At 34.1% G+C, this 27063-nt stretch overlaps 1 protein-coding gene across 1 annotated transcript in view; it reads left to right on the forward strand.

Annotated features, from left to right (window-relative positions):
- BANK1 (B cell scaffold protein with ankyrin repeats 1) overlaps positions 1–27063 on the forward strand; it is a 485960-nt gene that overhangs the window by 173025 nt on the left and 285872 nt on the right. The window contains exon 6 of the mRNA XM_074228107.1: positions 12625–12727. Within this exon, the coding sequence (XP_074084208.1) occupies positions 12625–12727 (103 nt within the window). The remainder of the gene's footprint in view (positions 1–12624; positions 12728–27063) is intronic.

Raw genomic sequence — 27063 nt, forward strand, 5'->3', positions numbered from 1 at the left:
CATTTCTCTATGCATTTTAGAAACAAGTCCTTTGTAAGAAACACTAATTGTAAAAATTGTTTCCCAATTTACTATATTTATTTTTATCTTGTTTATAGTGGTTTTCTTTGTGAAAAAGCTTTTTAATTTAATGTAATCAAAATTATTTAGTTTGTTTTTTGTGATGTTCTCTATCTCTTTCTTTGTCATAAACTGCTTCCCTTTCCATAGATCTGACAGGTAAACTATTTCTTGTTCTCCTAGTTTGCTTCAGATGTTGGTCTAATCCAAATTTCTGCCATACTAACTCACTTTTCTCAACAGATTTTATTGAAGAGAGAATCCAGATTCTTTGGATTTATCAAGCAGCATGTTACTATAATAATTTTCTACTATCTCTTTGGTACCTGGTTTATTCCACTGGTCCACCACTCTATTTCTTAGCCTGTACAAGACAGTTTTGTTGATTGATGTTTTATAATATAATTTTGGACCTGGTAAGGCCAAGTCACCTTCTTTTGCACTTTTTTTTCTTTAAATCCCTTGATATTCTTGACTTTTTGTTTCTCCATATGAATTTAGTTACATCTTTTCTAGCTCATTAAAGTAATTTTTGAAAGTTTGATTGGTAAGGCACTAAATAAGTAGTTTAATTAGGTTGAATTTTCATTTTTATTATTTTAGCTGAACCTATCCTTGAGAAGTTGATTTTTAACCAGTTATTTAAATCTGATTTTATTTGTGTGAAGTGTTTTATATTTGTTTTCATAGAGTACCAAGTATATTATATTGTCTGAAGTTAGGAAAACTAAAAGATGAAGGAATAGTTTACTTTTTAGATCTATGGAAAGGAAAGCAGTTTATGACCAAAGATTACCCCCAAAGGGCAAAAAAAATTGTGTCTATCCTTAGATCCAGCAATACCACTACTGGGACTATATCCTGAAAAGATTATACAAAAGGGTAAAAACATCACTTGTACGTAAATATCCATACAGTACTGTTTAGGGTAGCAGGGAATTGAAAATCAAGTGAATGTCCATCAACTGGGGAACTGATGAAGAAAAAAAATCTCTTATGTATTTCTTTCCCTTAATCCTAATTCCTCATATCGAAAATAACTAACTTGCAAACATGCTTAATACAAATGTATATATTCAATATTAACTTGACTGTTTACTGCTGAGGGAGGTGATGGGAAGGAAATTTTGTAACTTAAAAATGTACATACGGGGTGGCTAGGTGGCACAGGGGATAGAGCACTAGCCCTGGAGTCAGGAGTACTTGAGTTCAAATCTGGCCTCAGACACTTAATAATTACCTAGCTGTGTGGCCTTGGGCAAGCCATTTAACCTCATTGCCTTGCAAAAAACCTTTTTAAAAAGTACATATGCATATGGATTAATGTTGAAAACCCTTCATAACATGTATTTGGAAAAATAAAATATCAATAAAAAGAAAAAAATGGGATTTCTCTTTCTAAGTCTTACTGTTATATATTGCTAGTAATATATTGAAATGTTGAGGATTTATGTAGGTTTATTTTATATCCTGCAACTTTGCTAAAGTTGCTAATTGTTTCTAGTAGTTTTTTAGATGATTTTTAGGGTTTTCTAGGTATACCATCAGGTCATCTGCAAAGGGTGAGAGTTTTGTTTCTTCCTTCCCAAATTCCAATTCCTTCAATTTTTTTTTTTTTACTTTTCTTGTTGCTGAAGCTAACATTATTAGATAGTAGTGGTGATAACAGGCATCCTTGTTTCACCCCTGATCTTATTGGGAATGCCTCTAGGTTATCCTCATTGCACATAATGCTTGTTAATAGTTTAGGATAGATACTACCTTACAATCCATTTATTCCTATGCTCTCTGGTGTTTTTTTAGTAGGAAAGGGTGCTGTATCTTGTTAAAGACTTTTTTTCAGCATCTATTGAGATAATTATTTGATTTCTGTTAGGTTTCTTATTAATATAGTCAATTATGTTGACAGTTTTCCTAATATTGAAACAACCCTGCACTCCTGGGATAAATCCTGCTTGGTCATAATGTGTTATCCTAGTGATAACTTGCTGTAATCGCTTTGTTAAGAATTTATTTGAGATTTTTCCATCTATATTCAGCAGAGAAATTGGTCTATAATTTCATTCTCTGTTTTGACCCTTCTTGGTTTAGGTATCATAGAAGGAGTTAGGCAGAGTTCTGTCTTCACCTATTTTTCCAAAGAGGTTATATAAAATTGGAATCAATTGCTCCTTACACGTTTGATAGAATTCACTTGGGAATCCATCTGGCCTTGGAGGTTTTTTCTCCTTAGGGAGTTCAATGATGGCTTGTTGAATTTCTTTTTCTGAGACAGAGTTATTTAATTTCCTCTTCATTTAACCTGAACAACTAATATTTTTTGTAAATATTCATCCATTTCACTTAGATCATTAAATTTATTCACATACAGTTGGGCAAAATAGTTTCAAATTACTTTAATTTCCTCCTCTTTGGTGGTTTTACTCTTTTCATTTATGATTCTAGTAATTTGACTTTCTTCATTTTTTAATCAAATTAACCAAAAGTTTATCTATTTTATTTGTTTTTTTCATTAAACCAATACTTGGTTTTGTTTATTAGCTCAATAGTTTTCTTGCTTTTAATTTCTCCTTTAATTTTTAGAATTTCTAATTGAGTATTTAACTGGGGGAGTTTTAATTTGTTCTTTCTCTATTTTTTTATTTGCAAGCTTAGTTCATTAATTTCCTCTTTCTCTATTTTATTTATGTAAGCAGTTAAAGATATAATATATCCCCTAATAACTACCTTGACTGTATCCCACAAGTTTTGATATGTTGTCTCCTTAGGTCTATCTCTCTATGACCCATGATTTTGATTACATTATGGTCTGAGAAGGATGTATTAGTTATTTTTGCCTTTCTGCATTTGATTATGAGATTTTTGTGCCCTAGTATATGGACAATTTTTGTGTAGGTGCCATGTACTGCAGAAAAAAGTATATTCCTTTCTATCCCCATTTAATTTTCTCCCAGGGTCTATCATGTCTAGATTTTCTAACATTCTGTTTACCTCCTTAATTTCCTTCTTGTTTATTTTATGGTAATATTTATCTAATTCTGAGAGAACAAGATTGAGGTCTTACACAAGTAGATTTTGCTGTATATGTCTTCCTGTTATTCATTCAGCTACTCCTCTAAGAATCTGAATGCTACACAACTTGGTGCATACATATTTAGTATTGAATTTACTTCATTGTCTATGGTACCTTTTAGGAGGATATAGTTTCCTTCCTTATCTCTTATAATTAGGTCTATTTTTGCAGCTGCTTTGTCTGAGATAAAGGATTGCTACCCTTATTTTTTCTCTTCAGTTGAAGCAAAATAAATTCTGCTCCAACCTTTTACCTTTACTCTATATGTATCTCTCTGCTTCAAATGAGTCTCTTGTAAGCAGCATATTGTAGGATTCTGTTTTTAATCCACTCTGCTGTTTGTTTACATTTTATTCACACCCAAAGTTATAATTACTATTGTCTTCCATGCTATCTTTCCTCTGTATTTTTCCTCCTTTTTATCTTATCCATATTCCCCAGTATTTTGCTTCTAAATACCACCTTCTTCAGTCTGTTTGCCTCCTTATATCCAAGCCCCTCCCCTTTCTTTCCTCTTTCCCTTTGTCCCTTCTTCCTTCCCTTCCTTCTGTCAGTTCCTCTTTTCCTCCCCCCTCCCCCCCTCCCCCTTTCTCCTCTTAATACTTGAAAGGTAAGATAAGTTCCTTAACTTATTTGAGTGTGTATATTCTTTGAGCCAAATCTGATTCAGGCAGTTCTCACTTACTCCCTTTTTCCCCTCTAGGGAAATAGGTCCTTTGTACCTCTTCATATAATGCAATTTACCCCATTCAATCTCCTCCATCCTCCTGTTTCTTTTCTGTCCCCCCCTTTTTAAGGAGATATTGCTTTTAAATCATTCTATCAGAGTCATGAACAAGTCATGAGTGTCCATTACTTCTAGCTAAGTATATTCTCTTTAATAGAGTTATAATTCTCACGAGTTATGAGAATCTTTTTCCCAGGTGGGGATATAGGCTGTTTCATCTTATTGGATAAGTTCTTTTTTTTATTTTCCTGTTTTTTCTTTTTCATGTATCTCTTGAGTTTCCTGTTTGAAGTGCAAATTTTTTGGTTACCTTTGGTCTTTTCATCCTGAAAAGTTGGAGGTCTCCTATTTCATTAAATGTCTATCTTCTCTCCTGAAAGAGAAAGCTCAGTTTTTCCAGATAGTAAATTCTTGGCTGCATTCCAAGGTCCCTTGCTCTTCAGAATATCATATTTCAGGTCCTTTGATCCCTTAATGTTGATGCAGACAGGCCCTGTGCAATCCTTACTGTGGCTCCTTGTTATCTAAATTGTTTCTTTCAGGCTGCTTATAGGATTTTCTCTTTTATCTGATAGTTCTGGAATTTGGCCACACTGTTCCTTGGTGTTTTCATTGTGGAATCCCTTTCAGAAGGTGATCAATGTATTCTTTCAATAATTATTTTGCTCTCTGGTTTCATGATATCAGGGCAATTTTTCACTCTATCCTGAAGTATTGATCCATGCTTTTTCCATCCTCAATATTTTCAGGAAGTTCAGTGATTCTTAGGTTGTCTCTCCTGGATCTATTCTCTAAGTCAGTTGTCTTCTATTTGGGGAGGGGGTATGGTTTTGTTTAACTGATTCTTGTTGTCTCATGAAGTCATTAGTTTCCACAGATTTCCATTTTTTTAAGAGAAGAATTTTCTTCATTTACCTTTTGCAAACTCCTTTTCCAATTGATCAGTCCTATTTTTGAGGGAGTTTTCCATTTGCCCGATTGTGGTTTTAAGAGAATTAACTTCTTTTTGCACTTGACCAATTATATTTTTGTTTTCTTGTTGCAAGATGATAATTTTCTCTTGCAAATGTTAATTTTCTCTTGCATTTCTTTCTTTCTTTCTTTTTCTTTTAGGTTTTTTGCAAGGCAAATGGGGTTAAGTGGCTTGCCCAAGGCCACACAGCTAGGTAATTATTAAGTGTCTGAGACTGGATTTGAACCCAGGTACTCGTGACTCCAGGGGCAGTGCTTTATCCACTGCACTACCTAGCCACCCATCTCTTGCATTTCTTTACCCAATTTTTCCAATTGATTTTTAAGCTCCTTTCTGATCTTTTCTAAGAAGTCTTTCAGGACTGAAGACCAATGCATATTCTTCTCAGAAGTTCTGAATCTCTCTGAGTTAGGATCTTTGTCTTCAAGATAGCTGTCAATTGACTCCCTCTTTCTGCTGACTTTTCCTCATTTTCCTAGCATCTTGTTTCCTAGCATATCTTTAGTGTGGAAATCCCTAGAAGCTTTGCTCCCTAGACTTAATAATTGCTAGTTGGTCAGTAGGGGATGCTAGATACTTTCTCTGAAGTGTCTGTAACCTTGATTTGTAGCCCACTCCCTAGGCCTGGGGGATGGGGGTGGGGAGCAACAGCTTCCAATAATATGGACTGGGGTCTCCTGCTATAAACTTAATCTCCTTATTCCTCACTCAGCACTGAGGGAGATCTGCTGTCCACACCTGAGCCTGGTGGGGGGAAGGAGTAGTTATTGTGTTTCTTCTGGGAAAAGTCATTTTTTTCCCCAAAGTTTTGGGGGGCACGCAGGGAAAATCAACCAGAAACACAGGGACTCCACTGAAAATATGGGCTCATAACCCTGATCTTCCAGACCAGCCAAGCTGATTGGATTAATGCTTAGCTGCACTCTCACTGCAACTCTCTTACCTACTGCTCACACAGCTGTAGCTAGCTTCTGCAGCTATTCTCAGCTTAGTCCCCAGGCCTCACCCTGTTGCCCCTGTACTGGCTCTCAGCTCCCTGCCCCCAGCTTACCCATGCTTCCCTGAGACAGACCTTGTGGTAGATTTCTTCTCCTCCATTCTTCTCTGGGTTTTGTGGATCCAAAATCTGTTAAGAGGCTTGATTCATGTTAGTTTTGAAGGAAATCGAATACTTGTATTCTCTTTGTCATCTTGGTCAGAACCCCAATGGTGTTTTCTTATACTTCCTTTTCCTCTTTGCAGATTTTGTTGCTGTTGACCTTCTATTCTTCCTGGATATTTTCTTTCCCCTTGACTTCATTAACACTACTAGGCTTCCTTTGCAGGATGCAGTGTGGGATGAAAAAGAGAGTAGTGGTGGTAGGGTGTGAAGATCCAAGTTTCAGTCACATCTCTCCTGTTTGTTTACTAGTTATGTGACCTTGGACAAGTCACTTCCTTCAGCAATTCTAGATCTATAGCTACAGTGAATGGCTGTGGGCATAAGGACTTGTGATTGTAGAGGACCTTGAATGCCTGGGTAAGGAAATAAAATTTATTCAGGAAATACTAAGGAGTCATTGAAGTTATTGAGTAAAGAAGTAATAAGGTCAGATTTGCATATAAAGAATGTTAATCCAGAACCCAAGTTCTTAGCCTTTTTGCCATAGAAAACCTTTCAGCTCCACAGAACAAGAAGTACCTTTTGGTTTCTCCCTACCTCCCATCATCTTCATTTTGTGTTGTTTCTCCTCCATTGGCTTGTAAGATCCTTGAGGTCAGGGACTGTCTTTTCATTAGTTGCATAAGAAAAGGCATAGAAAGCTTTTTGCAATCTGGAGAAACACCTTATCAAATAATATTTTTAACTGCACAAAGCAAAATAAATAGAATTACAAAAGAAGTCAATTATAATTAAATACAGATTAAGCACCATTGATTTAGAATAATAGCTAACATTTACATAATTAATTAAGAGATTTAAATTTCTTTTTTATTTGCTCCTCAGAACAACATTGTAAGATTGATATTATTGTCCTCTTTTTACTCTTCATAAAACAGGTACACTGATGTTCAGTGGCCTGTCTAGGGTCACACAGCTAGCAAGTATCAGGGTCAAACCTCTCCTGATGCCAAGTCCAGTGTTATTTCCACTATAGCATGTATCCTTTAAAGGGAATCCGTCTGTACAATGAACTGAAGAATGAATTTGATAGTAAATAGAAAGATGGAGAGAGCAGGGATCCAAGAAGACAAATTTGTTTTCTTTGATCATATTCTAAGCCTATGGTAATGATGATCTAAAGTGGGAAGATGAAAAAGGAGGAGATAGAAAGAAGAGATTTTATGAAGGTAAAAATGATAAATTTCTAGCACCAAGGTTTTAATGAGAAGCAAATGGTTGTTCTGCTTATATAAATAAGGAAGTTAAAAATGGGAAGTAAGTTTGGAGATAAGATAATTAAGTTTAATTTTGTATATGTTTTGAGGTCCTGATAGGACATTCATTTAAAAATTGTGACTTCTATAATTTGAGATTGATATCTGAAGGGCAGGAGGAGGGATAAAGATGGAGATGGGTATTTGGAAGCTCTCTCTGCATCTAGATGAGAGGTTTTTTAATCATTTTATTTTTTGGAACCCAGAGGTATGGTAGTAAATGTTGAGCAACTGGCTCTTGAGAGAAAGGATATTTTCATGGTATACTTTGAAGTTTTATCTGCTTTATTATCTGTTTTTCTCACTTTCTTAAGTCCAGACAATGAGTATAGGAGTAAACCAAGCCCTGATTTGTAGTTTCTGCCTATTTCCTAGGTATGACTGCCCACACTGAAAACTTAGTAATCAGTTCATTACTATGAACTAACTCAAGTACGCTCAATCCAGTCAACATTTATTAAGTGCCTAGTGCTGGAAATGCAACTAATGAAAAGACAGCCCTTGACCTCAAGGACCTTACAAGCCAGTAGAGGGAGAACAACAACACAAAATGAAGGCTATGGGAGGTGAGGAGAGACAAAGAGGGACTTCTTGTTCTGTGTAGTTGAAGCCAGGCTTTTGAAATTTCAAATGGATCCCTTTATTTGGTAAGGTCTATCAATCTTTTCTCAAAATAAGGGGTTTAAACTGCATTTAAAAAATACATGGGATCAAAAAAACTAATTATGATAAGATGATTATCAAAGTATTAAAATTTTTAAAATATTTAGGAATTCTAATAGAAGAATACTTGATTAAGTCACATATTAAAGTAATAACAGTGAATTAGATGTCAAGGGATCAAGTGTGGCTGAAAATATATTTTCTCTTTTTTCTGAGTAATTAATAATCAATTTATTAATTGTACTAAGTAATAAGCAATCAACTGATGATCAGTTAGTTTCTCTCTATTTTGAATGATCTTTATTTGGATGTTCTGTCAGAGAACTCACTAAACAGATGAAACTCAATCCAGTTTGGTAGACATTTAATTAGAAGTTTGGCTATAAGTTTTTAGCTCCTCCAGCTGAGAATGTGAATTGATCATGAGACTTTGGTGTCTAAAAATGTCTGGAAAGCAAAAGTCATTTCCATACAAATCTCTGTTTCCATTTTTCTCCATAATTTGGGTAATGCTAAACTCTACTGGAGGACCTCAAGGAAAGCGTTCCTTTCCTCAGCAATGGTCTTGCCCAGATTAGATTCTCTTACACTCTGCATAAACTCTAAAGAAATGGATTGATTTCCCAGTTCGGTGGAGTCCGGCCCAATTCAGGAGAATAAACTTTAAAGAAAGCACAGCGAAATCTAGAAGTTTATCTGCTCCACTGAGTCTCCAAAGAGTTTCCTTTGAAATTTTGTATTTGAAAAGAGCAAAAGAATAGTGGGACTTCATTGAAAAACCTTAATTCTTGCCAGTATCTTGCTTTCCATGCAGGCTCTCTCAAATTCTGTATTTCTGGACAATCTGTTCAAGTGTCAAAGAACCACATCAAAACTAAGTTTCACAGTTATGTTATTACTACCAACCAGAAGGTAATAACAGAACATGTCAAGTATTATTCAGGACAAATGAAAACTTTCAAAAAATGGGGCATATTTCCTTATGTAGGATTTCAAAAATTCTGTCAAAAAGTTAGCTTTTGGTACAGCAGAATTGCATTGAATAACCTTTAAAAATTCTTACCTTTAAATAATCTCATTCAACACACTTATCACTAGTGACAATAAATATTAGACTTTTTTTCCTTGGATTTGCAAGGCTCTGCACAATCTGTATTTCTATACACTAAGTTCAAAAGAGAAAAGCAAGCAGAATGGACGTTGTTCACAAGTAGGCTTTCCGGGGCGGCTAGGTGGTGCAGTGAATAGAGCACCAGCCCTGGAGTCCTGAGTACCTGAGTTCAAATCTGGCCCCAGACACTTAATAATTACCTAGATGTGTGACCTTGGGCAAGCCATTTAACCCCATTTGCCTTGCAAAAGTTTACAAAAAAAAAGTAGACTTCCCCATTACCTTTCTGTAAGACCTTATAAAAATCCAATGTCATTAAAAAAAAAAAAACATTGTAGATTGACCAGGTGTGGATTCACATAGGTTAAAAAGGATTTTTATTTACTGTCCCTCATTTCTAAGTGAAATTGTTTATAAGAAGTTGACAAGAAAACAAACTGTGATCCAGAAGGAAGAATAAAAAAATGGAAAAATTCCCACAAGAGCCAAAATATTCATAGTAGCTCTTCTTGTAGTGGCAAAGAATTGAAAATTGAGAGGACACCCATCAATTAGGGAATGGCTAAACAAGCTTTGGTACATGAATATTTTAAAATATTATTCTATAAGGAACTATAAATGGTCGGACTCTAGAGAAGCATTAAATGAGTTAAAAAGTATTTCATGCTGATCAAAGGGAACAGAACCAAGAGAGCAATGTACACATTAACAACATTGTAAGATGATCAACCTTGATGGAAGCAGCTACTCTTAGCAGTTCAGAGAGCTAGGACAACCCTAGGAGATCAGCTATGGACAATGTTACCCCATACAAAGGAAGAAAAACAAAACAAAACAAAACAAATCCTTCAGAATCTGATGGATATTTTATAAAAATTATCTCTTATGTATCTCTTTCCCTTAATCTCAATTTCTCCTACCAAAAATAACTAATCTATAGACATGTTTATCAAATATATGTATGTACAATGTTAATCTGAGTGTCCACCACTGAGGGCAGGGGGAAGCGGGAAGAGAGAATGAAAGGAAATTTTGTAATTTAAAAATATGCATATACATATGTCTAAAAAATAAGGATGCTATTCAAAAAAAAAAACAAACAAGCTGTGCATTCAACTTCAGAAGCTCTCCATGAGAATATTGAGTTTTAGATTCTGTCTTTTCCTGTCCTTTCATCAAAGGCTCATGGGTGCCATCCTGGAAAAATATTAGATAAAACTATTCATTGACATATTCTTTAATTCATGATGAGAGCTACTAACATTAAAATATAGGCCCTGTCTTAATCCATGCAAGTTTAAATTAAATCATTATTAAAAGAAGAAATAAAAAATTCTGCCTCTTCATTGTCTCATTAAAGATTTGAAGTTTGTATTTGAAGGAGAATCTGAGTGTATATGCTTTCAGACAGATACTTGTGCTCTTGTTATAGATATAGGAAAACCAAGAGCATGGCTAGTAATCATAACTTGCAAGTTTGGGGAAGTATTGGGAGAGCAGAGATATTGGAAATATAGTTAATTAACACTTTTCAAACCAGTTACTTGTGCAGGCTTGTAGAAAATTTGAGTAAATGTGGAATATTAGAATGTAGAAACCATATCCATACATGTCTTATAGATGAGCTATATCTTTAATTCTTTCCTTATAGAGAGGGAGAAAATTGTCTCTCCATATTTCAGTTCAATTTTCAAGAAGTATAACATAATTTTCATTCATGCCGTGGTTCACTGTAACAAAACATAATTAAAAAAAACTGCTTGCATAGTTCTCCTCAAAAATCAATGGATTGTGGAAACAAGCTGCTGTTAGAACTCAATAAGGACCAAGGTGGTCCTTGTGTCTCTTTTTCAAATATGTCTCATAGGTGAGACTTTCTGCACATTCATGATAGTCCAATATCCAGTTTACATCAGTTGAAGCATCAGATTCACTATGTTATATTGTGTAAATGATAACCCTAGAGCTGGGAGAAATCTCAAAGACCATTGTATTCTCCTCCTTCATTTATTAAAAAATGAGGAAAGTAAGGCCTAAGGAGATTGAGTGACTTGTCTAAAGTATCAGAAAATTAATCCGATTCAAAACTTTATAATTTTTCCACTAATAACCATAGTCATCTATAGTCTTAAAAAGTCACAAACTTCCAAAATTTGTACTTTGGAACAATCTATCCTACTGCTTACAGCAGCAAGATGGCACAATGGATAGAGTGCCACATTTGGAGTTAGTTGAATCTGACCCCAGACATTTACAACCTATGTGACCCTGCTCAAGTCATTTATTCCTTTGTCTCAGCTGTGTGAACTTGGGTAAATCACTTAACTCTGATTACCTGGCATCCAGAGCCATCTCCAGTCATCCTGATTTATATCTGGCCCTTGGACCCAGATGGCTCTGGAGGAGAAAGTGAATTTAGCACAGCATTCTCCTCACTCAAATCCAATTCATGTGTTTATGATGTCATCATTTCCCAGATGCCATGCTCTTCAAAAATAAAGGAAAATATTAAAAGGAGTGGAGAAGGAAATGCAGACCTCTATAGTATTTTTGCAAAAAAATCCCACAAAGAAACAACATCCAAAAGTAATCGTGAAGAGTTGGACATGACTGAAAAATGACAAAATTTAAATACTAGATAAGCAAATAGGGTTGTTGAATAAAAGATGCCATTTTTGTTTACCAAGTATTAAAATTTATGTTTGTTATATATATTCTTGATGAAAGGTAAAATATCATGATTTTCTGAGGGCATTTTTCTCAGTTACAAAATATTAGAGAAAAATTATTAGGCAATAACAAAATTCAATGCTCCTCACGTTCAACTTTTCCTAGATTTCAATTAATGTATAATATCAATTGCATCTCTACCATGAAATATTAACTATCATTTCAGGCTGGGAATTACTTTTACTTTCTTCCTAGAGTTCTCATAATACTTTTTTGCATATTTCTAATTTTGTATCAAGTAATCTTTTTTTAAAAAATGCTGATGTATTTTGTTTTATACAGCAAATGTTTATAAATGTATCCAACTTTCTGAGAGATCTCTTGTAAGAAAATAAAATAATAAAATAAAATTAATAATAAAATGGCAATATTCATTTAAAAGTGCATACAACATTCTATTCTGCCCCACCTCCCTTTCCAGGGATGGCACATGAATAAAATAATATTCTTCTCACACCAGTGAGTTTGGCAGGATTGTAGAATGCAATTATGTAATCTCATGCATTTAAATTATCAAAATCTGTGTCTGTGAGACTGTATATTCAATGAGTTCAGGGACTATGTAGCATATATATATATATGTATGTATTTCATCTCTCCCAAAGTGCTTTGCATACAACAAACTTTTAATGAATGTTTAATGAATAAATGAATTCATGAGATAAAGGACACATGTAACTTTTAAAATTATTTAAAAAGGTATATTTAAATATTATATAATTAATATATTGTTATATTAATAATTTTAGTATTTCTAAATGTAATAGAATTCCATTTTAATAAATTAAAATTGTCTTGCAAAAAGATGATTTCATTTGCAAGTAAGCATACTAATTCTTACACTTTTTCCCCAAATTTGTTTGAAACAGACCTCATTGGAAGAACTTGATACTATTCTCACCTCCATATTCAAAGCTGAGTTGCCATACTATGATCTTAGAAATCTCCAACAAAAAATGTGTCATCAAGAAAGTGAGTACTTTTCACCTAAAAATGTTGAAAATTTTTGTGCTCCTGTCTTTTCCATTTACCTATTAGGCAGAATTCATGAAAGGTATTACCAAAGATCCAGGATGTTATGCCTCAGTTATGCCTTGTTCTCATTGTTTTTGCCTATACTTACCCTTCCTTTATGCGCTTTTTGACTTTCTGGTCATATCTAGCTTAGCTTTAAGCTTCAATAAATCATTAATCTTCATTTTTTAGCCACTTGACAAGTAATTTTTACTTCATTCCCTTTTGCCTTTCATTTTTCATTATTTTTAAGTGTGGTCACAAGATTAATTTTACATATGTACACATAAATATGCATATATTTATACATATAAGTCTGTAAACTTATTCTAGGCATGTTATTTCTCTTTGTAGATCTTTCTTCATATGTCTCTTATAATTCATTTGCATATTTATAACTATTCTTTCTAGTTTATACTAGCAGGTTGAATTCTTTAGAGCAGGGATCAAAAGTTGGATTATGTTTATATAGGTCTAAAGTATTTGGCATTATAAGCTTCTAAAGCAATAAATAGCCCCTCAAATGTCTTTACATTTAATAGTCACCCAGAGGGCATAAAGACATTTGCTGAGATAGCAACCTGAGAATAATTGCTATAAAACCTCAACATCTCCCCAGACAAACCTAGGCACACTCCCCACAATTATACATAGTGTCTGTAGGGAAAGTGGGCAGAATGTAAAGAAGTTGTCCCCACATCCAGTAAGTATCTGACATAGGATTCAAATTTTTTACTTCAAGCCCAAAGAACCACCTTACCATACCATTGTAACAAGATTATATAATCATGTTTTCAAAAAAATACCACATTGGCCATTTCCAGAAATGTATATAGTAGAAGATGAACCACATTCTTCATTATAATTGGTCCCTGAGTTGATCAGCATTTTTTAAATTTCAGAGTTATTTTAATAAGCTTCTGTTTCTTCTAATTTCAGTAAGCTTCAGTTCAAACAGATCTTTGCAGATTTCTCTGAACTTATCCCTTTTATGATTTCTTATAGCAAAATAATATCCCATTCTCTTTGAATGTCATAATTTATTCAACCATTTTCCATTTAATTGGCACACTTGGTTTTAAAATTTTTGCATCCATATAAAGAAATGCTATAAATATTTTTGTATATGTGAAAAGTGAACCAGATAATCAGACAGTTCTAAGCTTCATTGCTTTGACAAAACAAAGGATCACCCCAACACCACCCTAACCATGCCCATCAATAATCTGAGTACTAGAATCACAGACTAAGAATTTAGGAAAAATCAGTTCAACTGATCTGTCTCTGATTTTACAAGTTGTGTATTGGTGGCCTCCTATTGTAAAAATAAATGAATGAATGGATGAATAAAGTATGATTACCTCTTTGAGAGTATTAGCAACTGACTGCAATTTTTCCCTGATTGTGGCTATAAGTTGATATCATTGACTTCTATTTCATTGATATTCTTATCTTTCTTTGACTGCTAAACTCAGATATCTTGAGAAATGGTAACATAACAAAAGGAAGGAAAGGGGAAAATAGGAATGAGAAAAAATATAACAATATGGTAGAACATAACAGTGTTGAATGTCATAAGTCTCCAAGGGCATCACTGCATTAAATAAAGCGCAATACAATAATGATAACCCTAAATCATCAAGATTGTTGAGATTTGTTGAGAGTACTCTTAAGGATCTAACATTTTCTTTTCTAAAGAGTAAGGGCTTGGTGAAATGTATGATCCACATGATGCCTAGCATATAATGAGAATATCCTTTGGAGAAAGATTTCCATTGACAAAAAATTTTAAATGTTCAGGAAGTAGAGGATTAAACCTCAATTATCTAAAATTTCCCTCATTTAGAATGCCATTTAAATGCTTGAATAAAATTAGATAACTCTTGCTGTGAATGCCAGGATTTGCCTATTGTATGTGTTAGGTGTTTTAGATTTTTATTTATTTCATTTTTAATTTATAAAATAGATCAAGCATTTCTGAAGTGACTTTTTTGAGAGTCAGAGGTCTGAGACTTTTTAACAAGACTTTGATTAAGGCCTTTATTGTGAAGATAGAATGAAAGAGATAGATTTGAGAGATAATGTGAAGAAAATGGCAAGATTTTTTTCTGGAAATATGAACCAAAAGGCACTTATAACTCAAAATTTTCTTGTCTGGCAGTTTAGCAATATGACAAGTCAGACTAAGGTAAAGACTTTGTTTTGAAACTGGAAAGAACTAAACCATAATTTTATTTTCAACATTTACTAGCTGTGTGGTAATAAGCATATCACCTGGCCTATAAAATAAGGATAACAGTATTAATAATTCCAAATTTCCAGGGTTATCATGAGGATCAAATGAGATATAGTATGCAAAGTGCTTTGCAAGTCTAAAAATACTTATAATTGTTGGATATAATTTTGGAAACATCATTTAATGAAAGAGGGCAGCCAACCACAGGTGAGCTCATGAGATGAGACATTAAATTTTTGACATTTTTAATTTGAATTGTTGATAGAGTTTGATAGGGCTTATTGAGCTGTGGCTCTGGGATTAGTTGGGGGAAGAATGGGTAGTTTACAATTAAAAATTTGGTATTTCCAAAGAGACATGCCAGAGTTTATTTAAGATGTGAATTCTGTAATGAATAAGCCAAGCACAGTTCAAATAGTTTATTGCCTGGTTTCATACGTAGTTTCCTCTCCCAGCTTTCATTTGCTAGTTGAATGGACTCCATGACCACTTATATAAAAAGGGTTGTGGGGAGTTTGGTTATATGGCAGTCTCACCCTCTTGGTAGCCAGTTAAAATGTCCCTACAGACCATTATGGCTTGACAAAATGCAATTAAACATTCTATTTTACTCAGAATACATGCTGCCTGCTATATCCTAGTTGGTTTGTGTTTCTTTAATCTTTTTTTTCAGATGGGTTTAGCAGTTCCTTTTCTATGCAATTTCATTTATAGTAAATAAAATGCTTGCTTCCCTATCCATCTATACACTTTTAAACATATGTGTGTATGCATATTTCTAGAAAATACGCATGACAGGAAGGGAAAAATGTGGAAATATTTGACAGAATTTTCTTAATGAATTGGTAAACACTGTTATTTTCTAATACATATATATATATATATATATATATATATATATATATACACATACTTTGGTTTTAGTGCCTTACTATATAAAACTTAAAATACTTGTTTAGAGTTAAAAATGATAATAAAGTGTACTCCTTGAGAATAAATTAATCCATGGCCTTTAATTGAATTCAAAACATTAATTCAGTGCATTTTTAACAGAAAGGGCAAAGTAATGATGCAGAAAGAGCATTGTAGCATAAAATTCTAGAAGGAATAACACAGACTTCTTAAAACAGACTTGCTGTCGACACATCCCTCATATCTCACTTTTGTTTATTCCTTCCCTGCCTTAGTAAATCCCATAGGCCAATGTAGCCTCCTACTTCTCATGTATTCACTCCCAAATTCCCATTCAAAATGTTCCAAAATGAAAGAAACTTCATAAACAGAAAGGACAATAGATCAGTTCCATTTGCTAAAGTGCATTATTAACAAAGTTCACATTATAGATATTGATTACCTACTGGTATCACTTAATTTGGGGTAGAGCAAATAATGGTTCATTGTTAATTAAGATTGCATTTCTACTCTGGGTAGAAGTATCTAGAATTTGGAGTTAGTGGACAAATTCAGGATTTGCAATTTATTTTCAATTTATTAACTTTCTGATGTTGGAAAAATAATTCAATTTCTCTGACCCTCATGCATAAGATGAGATTGTTGGGCAAGAGGATTACTAATGGGTCTTTTAATTCTAAATTCATAATATTTTGATTCCAATGGGTGAGAAGATAATTATTGCAGAAATAACTATACCATCAACACCAAAGAAATAATCTAAAGAATATATCCTACTGACAATGATCAAGTAACATAATTTTATAAATGACAATTTCAAAAAGAAGTGGCAATCATGTGGCCTTGGGTGGGATACAATCAACAAAATCAATAAAATACAATAAAATATAAATAATATTTATTTTAAAACAGCCAATATGTGGCCTTCAAGGATTCTTATTACAGATGGATAGGTCCCATTTTCTTTGAGTTTGATATCAATAGTTTAGAGTGAATCCACCTAGAGGATGGGCCTTGAAACATGGACAACTTCTATTTGGTGCCTAACATATTAACAATGCTATCTCATAGGCCTATCACCATAAGATCTTGAATGTAATAGGTGTCTGGTAAATGCTTGGTGAATAAATGAATTTTGTTGTTCAGTCCTTCGGTTGTGTCTGACTCTTTGTGACTCCATGCACCATGCCTTTCATGATGTTTCCTTGGTAAAGATAATGAAGTGGTTTACTATTTCCTTCTTTTGTAGATTAAGGCAGACAGAGGTCAAGTGATTTGCCCAGGGTCACTTGTAAGCTAGGAAATATCTGAGGCTAGATTTGAACGCAGATCTTCTTGGCTTTGGATCCATACTATCCACTGAACCACCTTGTCATTTGAATGAATGAATGTATCTTCTCAATCTAAAAATGAGAACACTGAAGTCCAGAAAATAATTGTCCTCCCCAAGGTCATATAACTACTAAGCGGCCCTTATAACTTCTTCTAATATCTCAAACTTGCACATGAGGGTTTCTGAAGCTGTTCTTCTTTTTAATGTTAAATTTACTAGTATGACTCAAGGTTTTCATGAACAAAGAAATCTATGAGAAAATAATTGGGACAAACTGTTCTTCAACCAAACAGAATAGCCAAGAGGTGGTTTGGAGCACAGTACTTTAGCAAATACTGAAGAGGAATAGGAAATTGAATTAAATTAGATTCAACAAGTATTTTTTATCTATAATATTCAAAATGCTGAGCAGAAACTCAAAAATAGCAAAAACAAAACAAAACAAAAACCAGTCATTATATTCAAGGTACTTACACTCTTCTAGGATAGGCTGGTAGAAAATACATCATAACAAATATACTAAATTAACCATTTACTTACTTAACAAATATTCCTTCCAACTAAGACTATTGATATGTTAGTTAAGTAAACTAAGGTTATACCATCATTGTATCATAAGTTAACTGTGACCTTGGACCATTTAACTTTCCTTGTATGTAGTCAAGTCAACCAACATTACTGTATGTGTCAGACAATCTTTGAAGGGCTAGGACAATTGGGTGGTACAGTGGATAGAGCGTCAGCCTTGGAGGCAGGAAGATGAGAGTTTAAATCCAGCCTCAGACCCTTGACCTTTATTAGCTCTGTGAACTTGGACAAGCCATTTAACCTCTCACTTGGGGCCATCTCCAGGCGTCCTGATTCCTATCTGGCCACTAGACTCAGATGACTCTGGAGGATAAAATGAGGCTGGTGACAGCACAGTCAAATTCAATTCATCTCATGGTCTTAGAGAATGAAGGACAAACAACAAGTGATAATGCTATAAAAACAAGTAAACACACCAACAAAACAGACAAAAACAGTGTCTGCTCTTAAGGAACTCACAGCTTAATGAGGAAGGCGACTTTCAAACAATTGCACTAACAGGATAAATTGGAGACAATCCCAGGGCAAAATTACTAGTATGAAGGGCAGTAAGGGCTTCAGGACAAAGATGGGATTTTACTTGAAACTAGGAAGAAGGTATTGGAAGCTATCAGTGAAAATAGACAAAGCCAAGAGATGAAACATTTTGTACGGGAATTAATAGGTGACTAGTGTCACCGGGTCACAGTATATGTGAAAGAGAATAAATTGGAAGACTGGATGGGTGGGGTAAGGCCAGGTTATGGAGGGGTTAGAAATCAAGCAGAATAATTTATATTCAATATGAATAATACAGACACATTATTTTAAACAAAGAGTGGTGACTTGGTCAGATTGTACTTTAGGAATATCACTTTGCTTGCTGTGTGGAACACAGAAAGACTTCCCTAATCCTTATGAATTTCTGTGCCTTCCTTTTGCTAATTATTTCATATTTGTCCTGTATGTAGCTTGATTTATCTACATCTGTTTATATGTTGTCTCCCTTGTTAAATTTTAAGGTCCTTGAGAATAGGAACTCTTTTGCCTCTTTTTGTATCTCTAGTACTTAGGACAATTCCAAGCACAGAATGGATGTCTAATAAATATTTATTGAATTAAACTGAGATGGAAGCAGGGAGATGACTTCACATATGTAATCAATATAAAATTGCTTTCATTCTCAAAGAGTGGTTGATGGTAGGAGGGATAGGATTTTTAACTCAAAATTTTTAAAAAAATGATTGTTAAAAATGTACATGTATTTGGAAAATATTTAATGAAATAAATAAAAATAAATTTTAAATGACTATTATAATAGTCCAGGCATGTGACGAGAGTATTCATCAGGGTGGTAACAATGTCAGAGCAGAAATATTATGAAAGTATAATGGAGAGACTTAACAACTGATTAGATATGGGGGAGTTCAGTGAAAGAGGGAAGAGTAAAAAAGACTGAGAAATAGGGGCGGCTAGGTGATGCAGTAGATAGAGCACTGGCCTTGGAGTCAGGAGTACCTGAGTTAAAATGCGGTCTCAGACACTTAATAATTACCTAGTTGTGTGGCCTTGGGCAGCCCACTTAACCCCATTGCCTTGCAAAAAAAAAAAAAACCTAAAAAAAAAAAAGACTGAGAAATAGAGGATCTACAATGAGGATGTTTCTAAGAGTTTTTCCTGACCAAAGTTTTATAATTCATTGCAAGTTAACCATATAGTTACAAATCCCTCACTTCCTTTCATGCTGACAATAAATATTTAAAAATTTAACTAGTATCTATTTAACTAGTATCTATCTATGGGAAGTATTAGTCCTATGTTAGCTCAGTGTTAGGATGATTTTATGTGGGATGCCCCATAATAAATTAAATAGATTGCAACACTTGGAATCTTTTGTTAATAAATTTTAAATGGAATATTGAATTTAATTGACTATTGAATATTGGTAAAGGAATAAAATGAATGGATGAAATTTAGGCCCAGATAGATAGATAAATGTGTGTATATACATATATATATATATATATATATATATATATATATATAAAACATACTGTGATAAGTATTAGACAAAGCAAATTAAAATAAAAAAATAGATAACCCTTCCCACCAAAGAACTTTCATTCTAAAAGAGAAGCAGATCACATATAGGGAAGGAATGACCAAGGAAGAGACTTTTGGTCTAGAGAATCATAAAGTTGAGTTGATCCATATGATATTCAATTATCGTATCCTCTCCAGAAGCAATAGGACTACTGACTCGATTACTGTCTCTGAGCAAGACCTACAGTGACAAAGGAAAATATGCATACAGTGACAAAAGGTGACAAGATATCATGTGATGACTGATTGGGATGTAAAGGTGAAGTATGGTCTGTGACCCGGGGCAATAAAGAAAGGAACCATACCCACATAGAGTGGTGAAGGTAAACTAGTTTTTACTCAGTCATCAATATGGCTGGACCCTCATGTTGGAATTCCAAAGACTCAAAAGATTTAAAGCTGTTAGCAAGTTAATTTCTTTAAGTATTGGGACATAGAAGATAGAGGATCCAACTTAGAGGATTGTTGTGATTACCGAGGTCCAAGGAGGGGATAAGTGGAATAAGGGATCAGATAGATGTCTTATAAATGGAGAAAAAGATTTTTTAAAGTATCATAGAACTGGACAATATTTGACCAGAATATCAATATTTTCTCTGGTAATTACAAGAAGTTCTGCATAAATCCCTTATTTCAGTGTTACTTTCGGACATTAGATTGTAAATGCAAAGTAGATAACTAGAACCCAAGTGGAGGGAAAGGCAGTTTCAAAGATTTAAGTTGACTTCATGTTCTCTACTGAACTGCTAATTCTAGAATAGAGTGAATAAGTCCACCACCCTAAAAGTCACAGTTTTTAATTGTTCTTCAGTAATGTTCATTTCTTCATGACCTCTCTGATGTCTAAGCTACTTTTTCTGCTGAGTTGCAAGTTGCCCTCATTGGTTGGTTGCCAACATAGAAAAAAATTCTAGAATGTTAGAACATTGTTGAAATACTTGACTATGGGGTTAAGGCTGCAAAGAGCAAAACAGCAAGAGAAAGCTCAATATTTCATCCCTTTCATTTACGTTCTTCTTTATTGATCCTAATAGAATTTCTGAAATAGTTTGAAAAGTCAAACCCACAGAGAGCGAAAGGAAAGGAAATAAAGGAGAACCCCAGATGTATAATGTGTAATGCTGCTGTACAATAAAGTAATACCATTTAAGCTTAAAAAAATCTTGGAATGCTTTGCAATTTTTTTCCAGCTCATTTTACAGATGAGGAATTGAGCAACAGGGTTACATAAGGTCATATAGATGTTAAGTGTGTAAGGCCAGATTTGAACTCCTATCTTCCTGAATCCAAACTTGGCTCACTACCCACTGCACCACCTAAATATCCTAAAACTCACAAAAATATAACCAAAACAAGAAAACACACTATGCAAAGGTTAGTGAAGACAAGCAGCAAAATCAGAAGCCAGCCAGAGGCCCCAAGTCTGGCCAAGAAAGCATGACAGAAGTAGGAACAGTTGAAGAAGTAGGTTTCACTTTGAGGTTTCAATAGTCTTTGATAGTTGAAGCAATTTACTGCTTTAGCTCTAGAAAATTTTATGTATTTGCTGTATAGCCCAAGAGTCCTAGAGGAGTCAGAAATAGGAGCCAACTGAGGGTGAAGATATGGAATCTAGAGTAGGCACTGTTCCTAGATCAGGAAATCCCAACAAAAGATACCAAGACCTAACTGTAACCTATGGAAATTCTGCTTGAATGTAAAAATGAATTTCTGAATGCCCAATACACTCACTTATCAAACTGAACCTCATTAATTACATAAGAATGTAATGGGAAATGCACCTATTTAGCCTAAATATTGTTTCTAAAAGACACATTGCTCAAGATGCTCTGAGTACTTTGTCTTTCTTAAGGAAATTAATTAAGATACTTCACTTTTAGCCCTTTAGGAAGAAATGCATTAATTGCTAGTTGAATTTTTTTCTTTGCAAGGAAACACTAGCATGAATATTTTGGAATGTATGAGCTACAAACAATATTCAAATTAATTTCCCCTCACAGCTACCATTCATTAAAAGAATTAAGAAGTAAAACCTCGAATCTTATTATAGCTTAATTTCGGAGTCTGAAGTGACAAAGGAGGGGGTGAGCAAATATCTGTTATATGATGAAGAACACTGACTACTTATAGTGCATGATCAGAGCACCCCATTCTTGGGAATTAAAAATTAGGTTTTCAACTTAACAGATATGATTTACTGTTTTTCTGATGATGTCATTTTGGGATCAAGAAATCTTGTCAAAGATATTTTTAGTTCAACAGTGCAGTTTACAGTTGACTAAAAAGGCTTGCAATAGTTTAGGATCATAACAACCCTGGGAACCTTGACTTAGAGCAGTAATACCATTTGGAAATGCTAAAGGTTTAAGTAAGATATACACACACACATACATACATACATATACACATGTGCAGATAAGAACACATTCATGCACATTGCTACATATATATCTCTATTCTTGATATCTGTTTCCTGTAGCCCCAATTAAGATAAAATTTCTTCATCAGGTTCTTAAGCAGGTAAAATAAAACTTTTTTTTATAAAACCTCTATTTAAGCTGATTGTTCAATTTATTATTCAAATCAATAATTCTCCATTCAATGTGCCAAAAGAAAAAAAATTTTAGGATTATGTTATACTCCCCCAAATATAAATGGTATATTAAATTATTTTCACTGTAATTAAGATGCCTGTACATTTCAGTGCTAAATTTTTTTAAAATAAATTTTGCTAGCTTTTTAAATATTTTGAGAAGTTTTACTTCTTTTTCCATACTGGGAAACATTTGTTTCTATTTGAGCACTGGCAAAAATAATTGCAAAGCAAGTGTATTTTCTTCATCTCTTCCCTCCTTTTTGGTTATATAATACAATTGTAAAATCAGTATCCAATAATCTGGTGGTTCTTGCAGGACTAGGAGTCAGAAAGACCTGAGTTCAATTTCTGTTTCAAATATTCTGGTATGATTAATGGTGTGATCCTGGGCAAGTCTCTTAACCTCTCTTGACTTCAGTTACCTAATCCATAGGATGTAGAAAATAATAGAGCCTACCTAATTTGTGAGATAGATAGTTCAGTGGATAGGGTGCCAGAATTGAAGTCAGAAAGACGGTTCAAATTTGGTCTCAGGCACCTATCAGCTATGTGACCCTGGTTATCACTTAACCCTTTTCCCTCTGTTCCCTCATCTGTCAGATGACTGGAGGACATGATAAACCAGTAACTCTACCAAGAAAACCATATAAAGAGTAGGTCATGATATGTATAAAGGGACAGAGCTAGATTTGGAAGTCAAGTCCTTTGCCTCCATCTCTCTCTCTCTCTCTCTCTCTCTCCCCAGAAAGATTGGATGAGTTCACAGCGCCACCAACAATGTAATAATGTCCCAGAATTCCCACAACCCTTCCAACAATGATCATTATATTTTCTGTCAATATTGGCCAGTCTGAGAGGTGTGAGGCAGTACCTCAGAGAAGCTTTAATTTGCGTTTCTTTAGTAAGCAATGATTTAGAGCAATTTTTTCATATGATTGTGGATCACTTTGATCTCCTCATATGTAAATTGCCTTTGCATATCCTTTGACCATTTGTCAATTGGTGAATGGCTTTTTTTTTTAAATTTGACTCAGTTGTCTGTATATTTTAGAAATGAGTCCTTTGTCAGTAACATTAGTTGTAAAGATTGTTTCGAGTTTATTGCATTTCTTTTGATCTTGGTTACAGTGGTTTTGTCTGTGCAAAAGTTTTTTTAATTTAATGTAATCGAAATAATCTAGTTTGTTTTTAGTGATGTTCTTCATCTCTTCCTCAGTCATAAACTGCTCCCCTTGCCATAGATCTGACAGGTAAACTAGTCCTTGACCTTCCAATTTGCTTATAGTAGTGTTTTTTTAATGTCTAAATCCTGTATCCATTTCGATCTTTTCTTGGTATAGGGTGTGAGGTGCTGGTCTAATCTAAGTTTCTAACACACTAACTTCCAATTATCCCAGCAGTTTTTATCAAAGAGAGAGTTTTTATCCCAATAGCTGGACTCTTTGGGTTTATCAAACAGCAGACTACTATAATCATTTCCTGCTATTGCCGCTAGTCTATTCCATTGGTCCACCACTCTATTTCTTAGCCAATCCCAGACAGTTCTGATGACTGATGCTTTATAATATAATTTTAGACCAGATAGGGCTAAGCCACCTTCTTTTGCACATTTTCATTAAATCCCTGGAAATTCTTGACTTTTAATTTCTCCATATGAATTTACTTAAAACTTTTTCTAACTCATTAAAGTAATTTTTTGGAATATTGATTGGTAGGGCACTAAACAGGCACTCAACAGTTTTGGCAGAATTATCATTTTTATTATATTAGCTCAGCCTATCCATGAGCAGTTGATGTTTGCCCAGTGATTTAATTTGTGTGAGAAGTGTTTTATAATTTTTTTCAAAAAAGTTTCTGAGTCTGCCTTGGCAAATAGACTCCCAGGTGTTTTATATTATCTGAGGTTACTTTGAATGGGGTTTCTCTTTCTAGCTCTTCCTGCTGTATCTTACTAGTTATATATAGAAAAGTTGAGGATTTATGATGGTTTATTTTATATCCTGCAACTTTGCTAAAGTTGCTAATTATTTCCATAGTTTTTTGGATGATTTCTTGGGATTCTCTAGGTATAACATCATGTCATCTGCAAAGAGTGAGAATTTTGTCTCTTCCTTCCCAATTCTAATTCCTTCAATTTCTTTTTCTTATCTTACTGCTGAGGCTAACATTTCTCATATGATATTGAATAGTAGTGTGGATAATGGGCATCCTTGTTTCACCCCTGATCTTACTGGGAATGCCTCCAGTCTCTCCCCATTGAATATAATTCTTGTTGATGGTTTCAGATAGATACTGCTAATTATTCTAAGAAACAGTCCATTTATTCCTACACTCTTTAGTCTTTTTAGTAGGAATGGGTGCTATATTTTGTCAAAGGCTTTTTCATCATCTATTGATATGATCATATATTTTTTTTTAGGTTTTTGCAAGGCAAACAGGGTTAAGTGGCTTGCCCAAGGCCACACAGCTAGGCAATCACTAAGTGTCTGAGACTGAACTTGAACCCAAGTACTCCTGACTCCAGGGCCGGTGCTTTATCCACTACGCCACCCAGCTGCCCTGATCATATATTTCTGATAGATTTGTTGTTGATATAATTGAGTATACTAACAGTTTTCCTAATATTGAACCAACCCCGCATTCCTGGAATAAATCCTACTTGATCATAATGTATTATCCCAGTGATAACTTGTTGTAATCGTTTTGCTAAGATTTTATTTAAGATTTTTACATCTATATTCATCAGGGAGATAGGTCTATAATTTTCTTTCTCTTCCTGGTTTAAGTATCAGCACCATATTGGTTTCATAGAAAGAGTTAGACAGAGTTCCATCTTCCCTTGTTTTTCCAAAGAGTTTATATACAATTGGAACCAATTGTTCTTTAAATGTTTGGTAGAATTCACTTGTGAATCCATCAGGCCCTGGAGATTTTTTTTAGGAAGCTCAATGATGGCTTGCTGAATTTCTTTTTCTGAGATAGGGTTGTTTAGATATTTAATCTCCTCTTCACCTAGTGAACATTTGAGGATGTATTTGAACTCAGGTTTTACTAACTCCAGGCCTTGCACTCAATCCACTTTATCACCTTACTTCCTCTAAATAGTAATTATATCTCCCCAAATTCAAAGTGGTTCGTAGTTATTAAAGGGGTAAATACATATAAATATTATGAATGATTAAAACAGTATCACTCTATCATATGACCTGAGTCAGTTCCCAATTCTGAAATGAATATAATAAATTAGTACTGACTGTAGATTTTATAAAGGTTTGTTCAATGAATTAATAATTTTCTTCTTTCCCAAATTTTTATTATTCTCAAATAAAGAAGATTGAATTCCATAGAAATGCCTCCTCCAAGATATAAGAATAGAATTTCTCTGGTATATCCCTTTTAATGACTCTCCTTTCTGGTTTATTTGGTAACATACCTTGACTAAAAGATAGATAGAAATATGCATACTTACCAGTTCCACTGCCATTGTTAGAGTATCATTCTTTTGAGCTGTGAAAGTTGTTTCAATCTTTGAGAGTCTCTTTAAAAATTATGGATTGCATTCAAAAAGGTCATAGAAGGGTTAGGAGAAGGACTGGAGAAAATGTAACTGGAATGAAAAGCGAAATCTCCATGATAAGAGGTAGTAGAAAGGTGACAAAAACAACTTGGCTAATTTCCCAGTTTGGCTTCAGCCTGATCCTGTGTGCTTCCCATCCAGGCTTTTCACCATATATTGTTTGTTAGGGAGGAACAGAAGGTAAAGCTGGGATTGTATGATAAATTTCCTAAGATTTCCCATGAACTAATATTATCCAAACAATTTTTTTGACTCATAAAAATGTTTGTTCTCAAAGGTGCTTCTTAAAATTTATAAATTTAACAAAAAAAAATCACTTCATTCTGCTTTGCTTTTTACTCTCCCTGTTAAACTTACTTCATCTTCATTTTAGCAAACAGAAATTTACTGAATTGAAAACATGCATATATACATACATATAATAAATAATATATATATAGTTCTTTCCTTTCACCAGATCCCTCCTCAGAAGTGTTTTACTTCTGACTATTACCTCCCCCAGTCCATTCCCCTTTAATGCTGAAATCCATCCTTTTCTTATCCTCTTACCTTCCTTCTTTCTGGTAGGTTATGATAGATTCCTATATCCAATTCAATGTAAATGTTATTCCCTCCTTGACCTAATTCTGATAAGAGTGAGGTTCACTCATCTGCCCTGCTTCTTCACCGTAACAGATTTTTCTTGCTGCTTTTATGTGAGACATACACCATTGTACCTCTTTCCCCCTTTTCCCCCTTTTCCCAATATATTCCTCTCTCACCCCTTACATTTTATTTTTAGATACCATTCTTTCATATTCAGCTCGCAAATAGGTGTCCACACACACAAGCACACACACACATACACACTATATCTAAATATGTATGTATGCATACTCTGTCTGACTGCAGTAATAATGAGACAATTCTTATAAGTTGCAAACATTCTCTTCCCCTGTAGAAGTGTAAACAGTTTAACTTTATTTAAATT

The sequence above is a fragment of the Macrotis lagotis genome, chromosome 3 (assembly GCF_037893015.1).
Source record: "Macrotis lagotis isolate mMagLag1 chromosome 3, bilby.v1.9.chrom.fasta, whole genome shotgun sequence".
Lineage (NCBI taxonomy): Eukaryota > Metazoa > Chordata > Mammalia > Peramelemorphia > Peramelidae > Macrotis > Macrotis lagotis.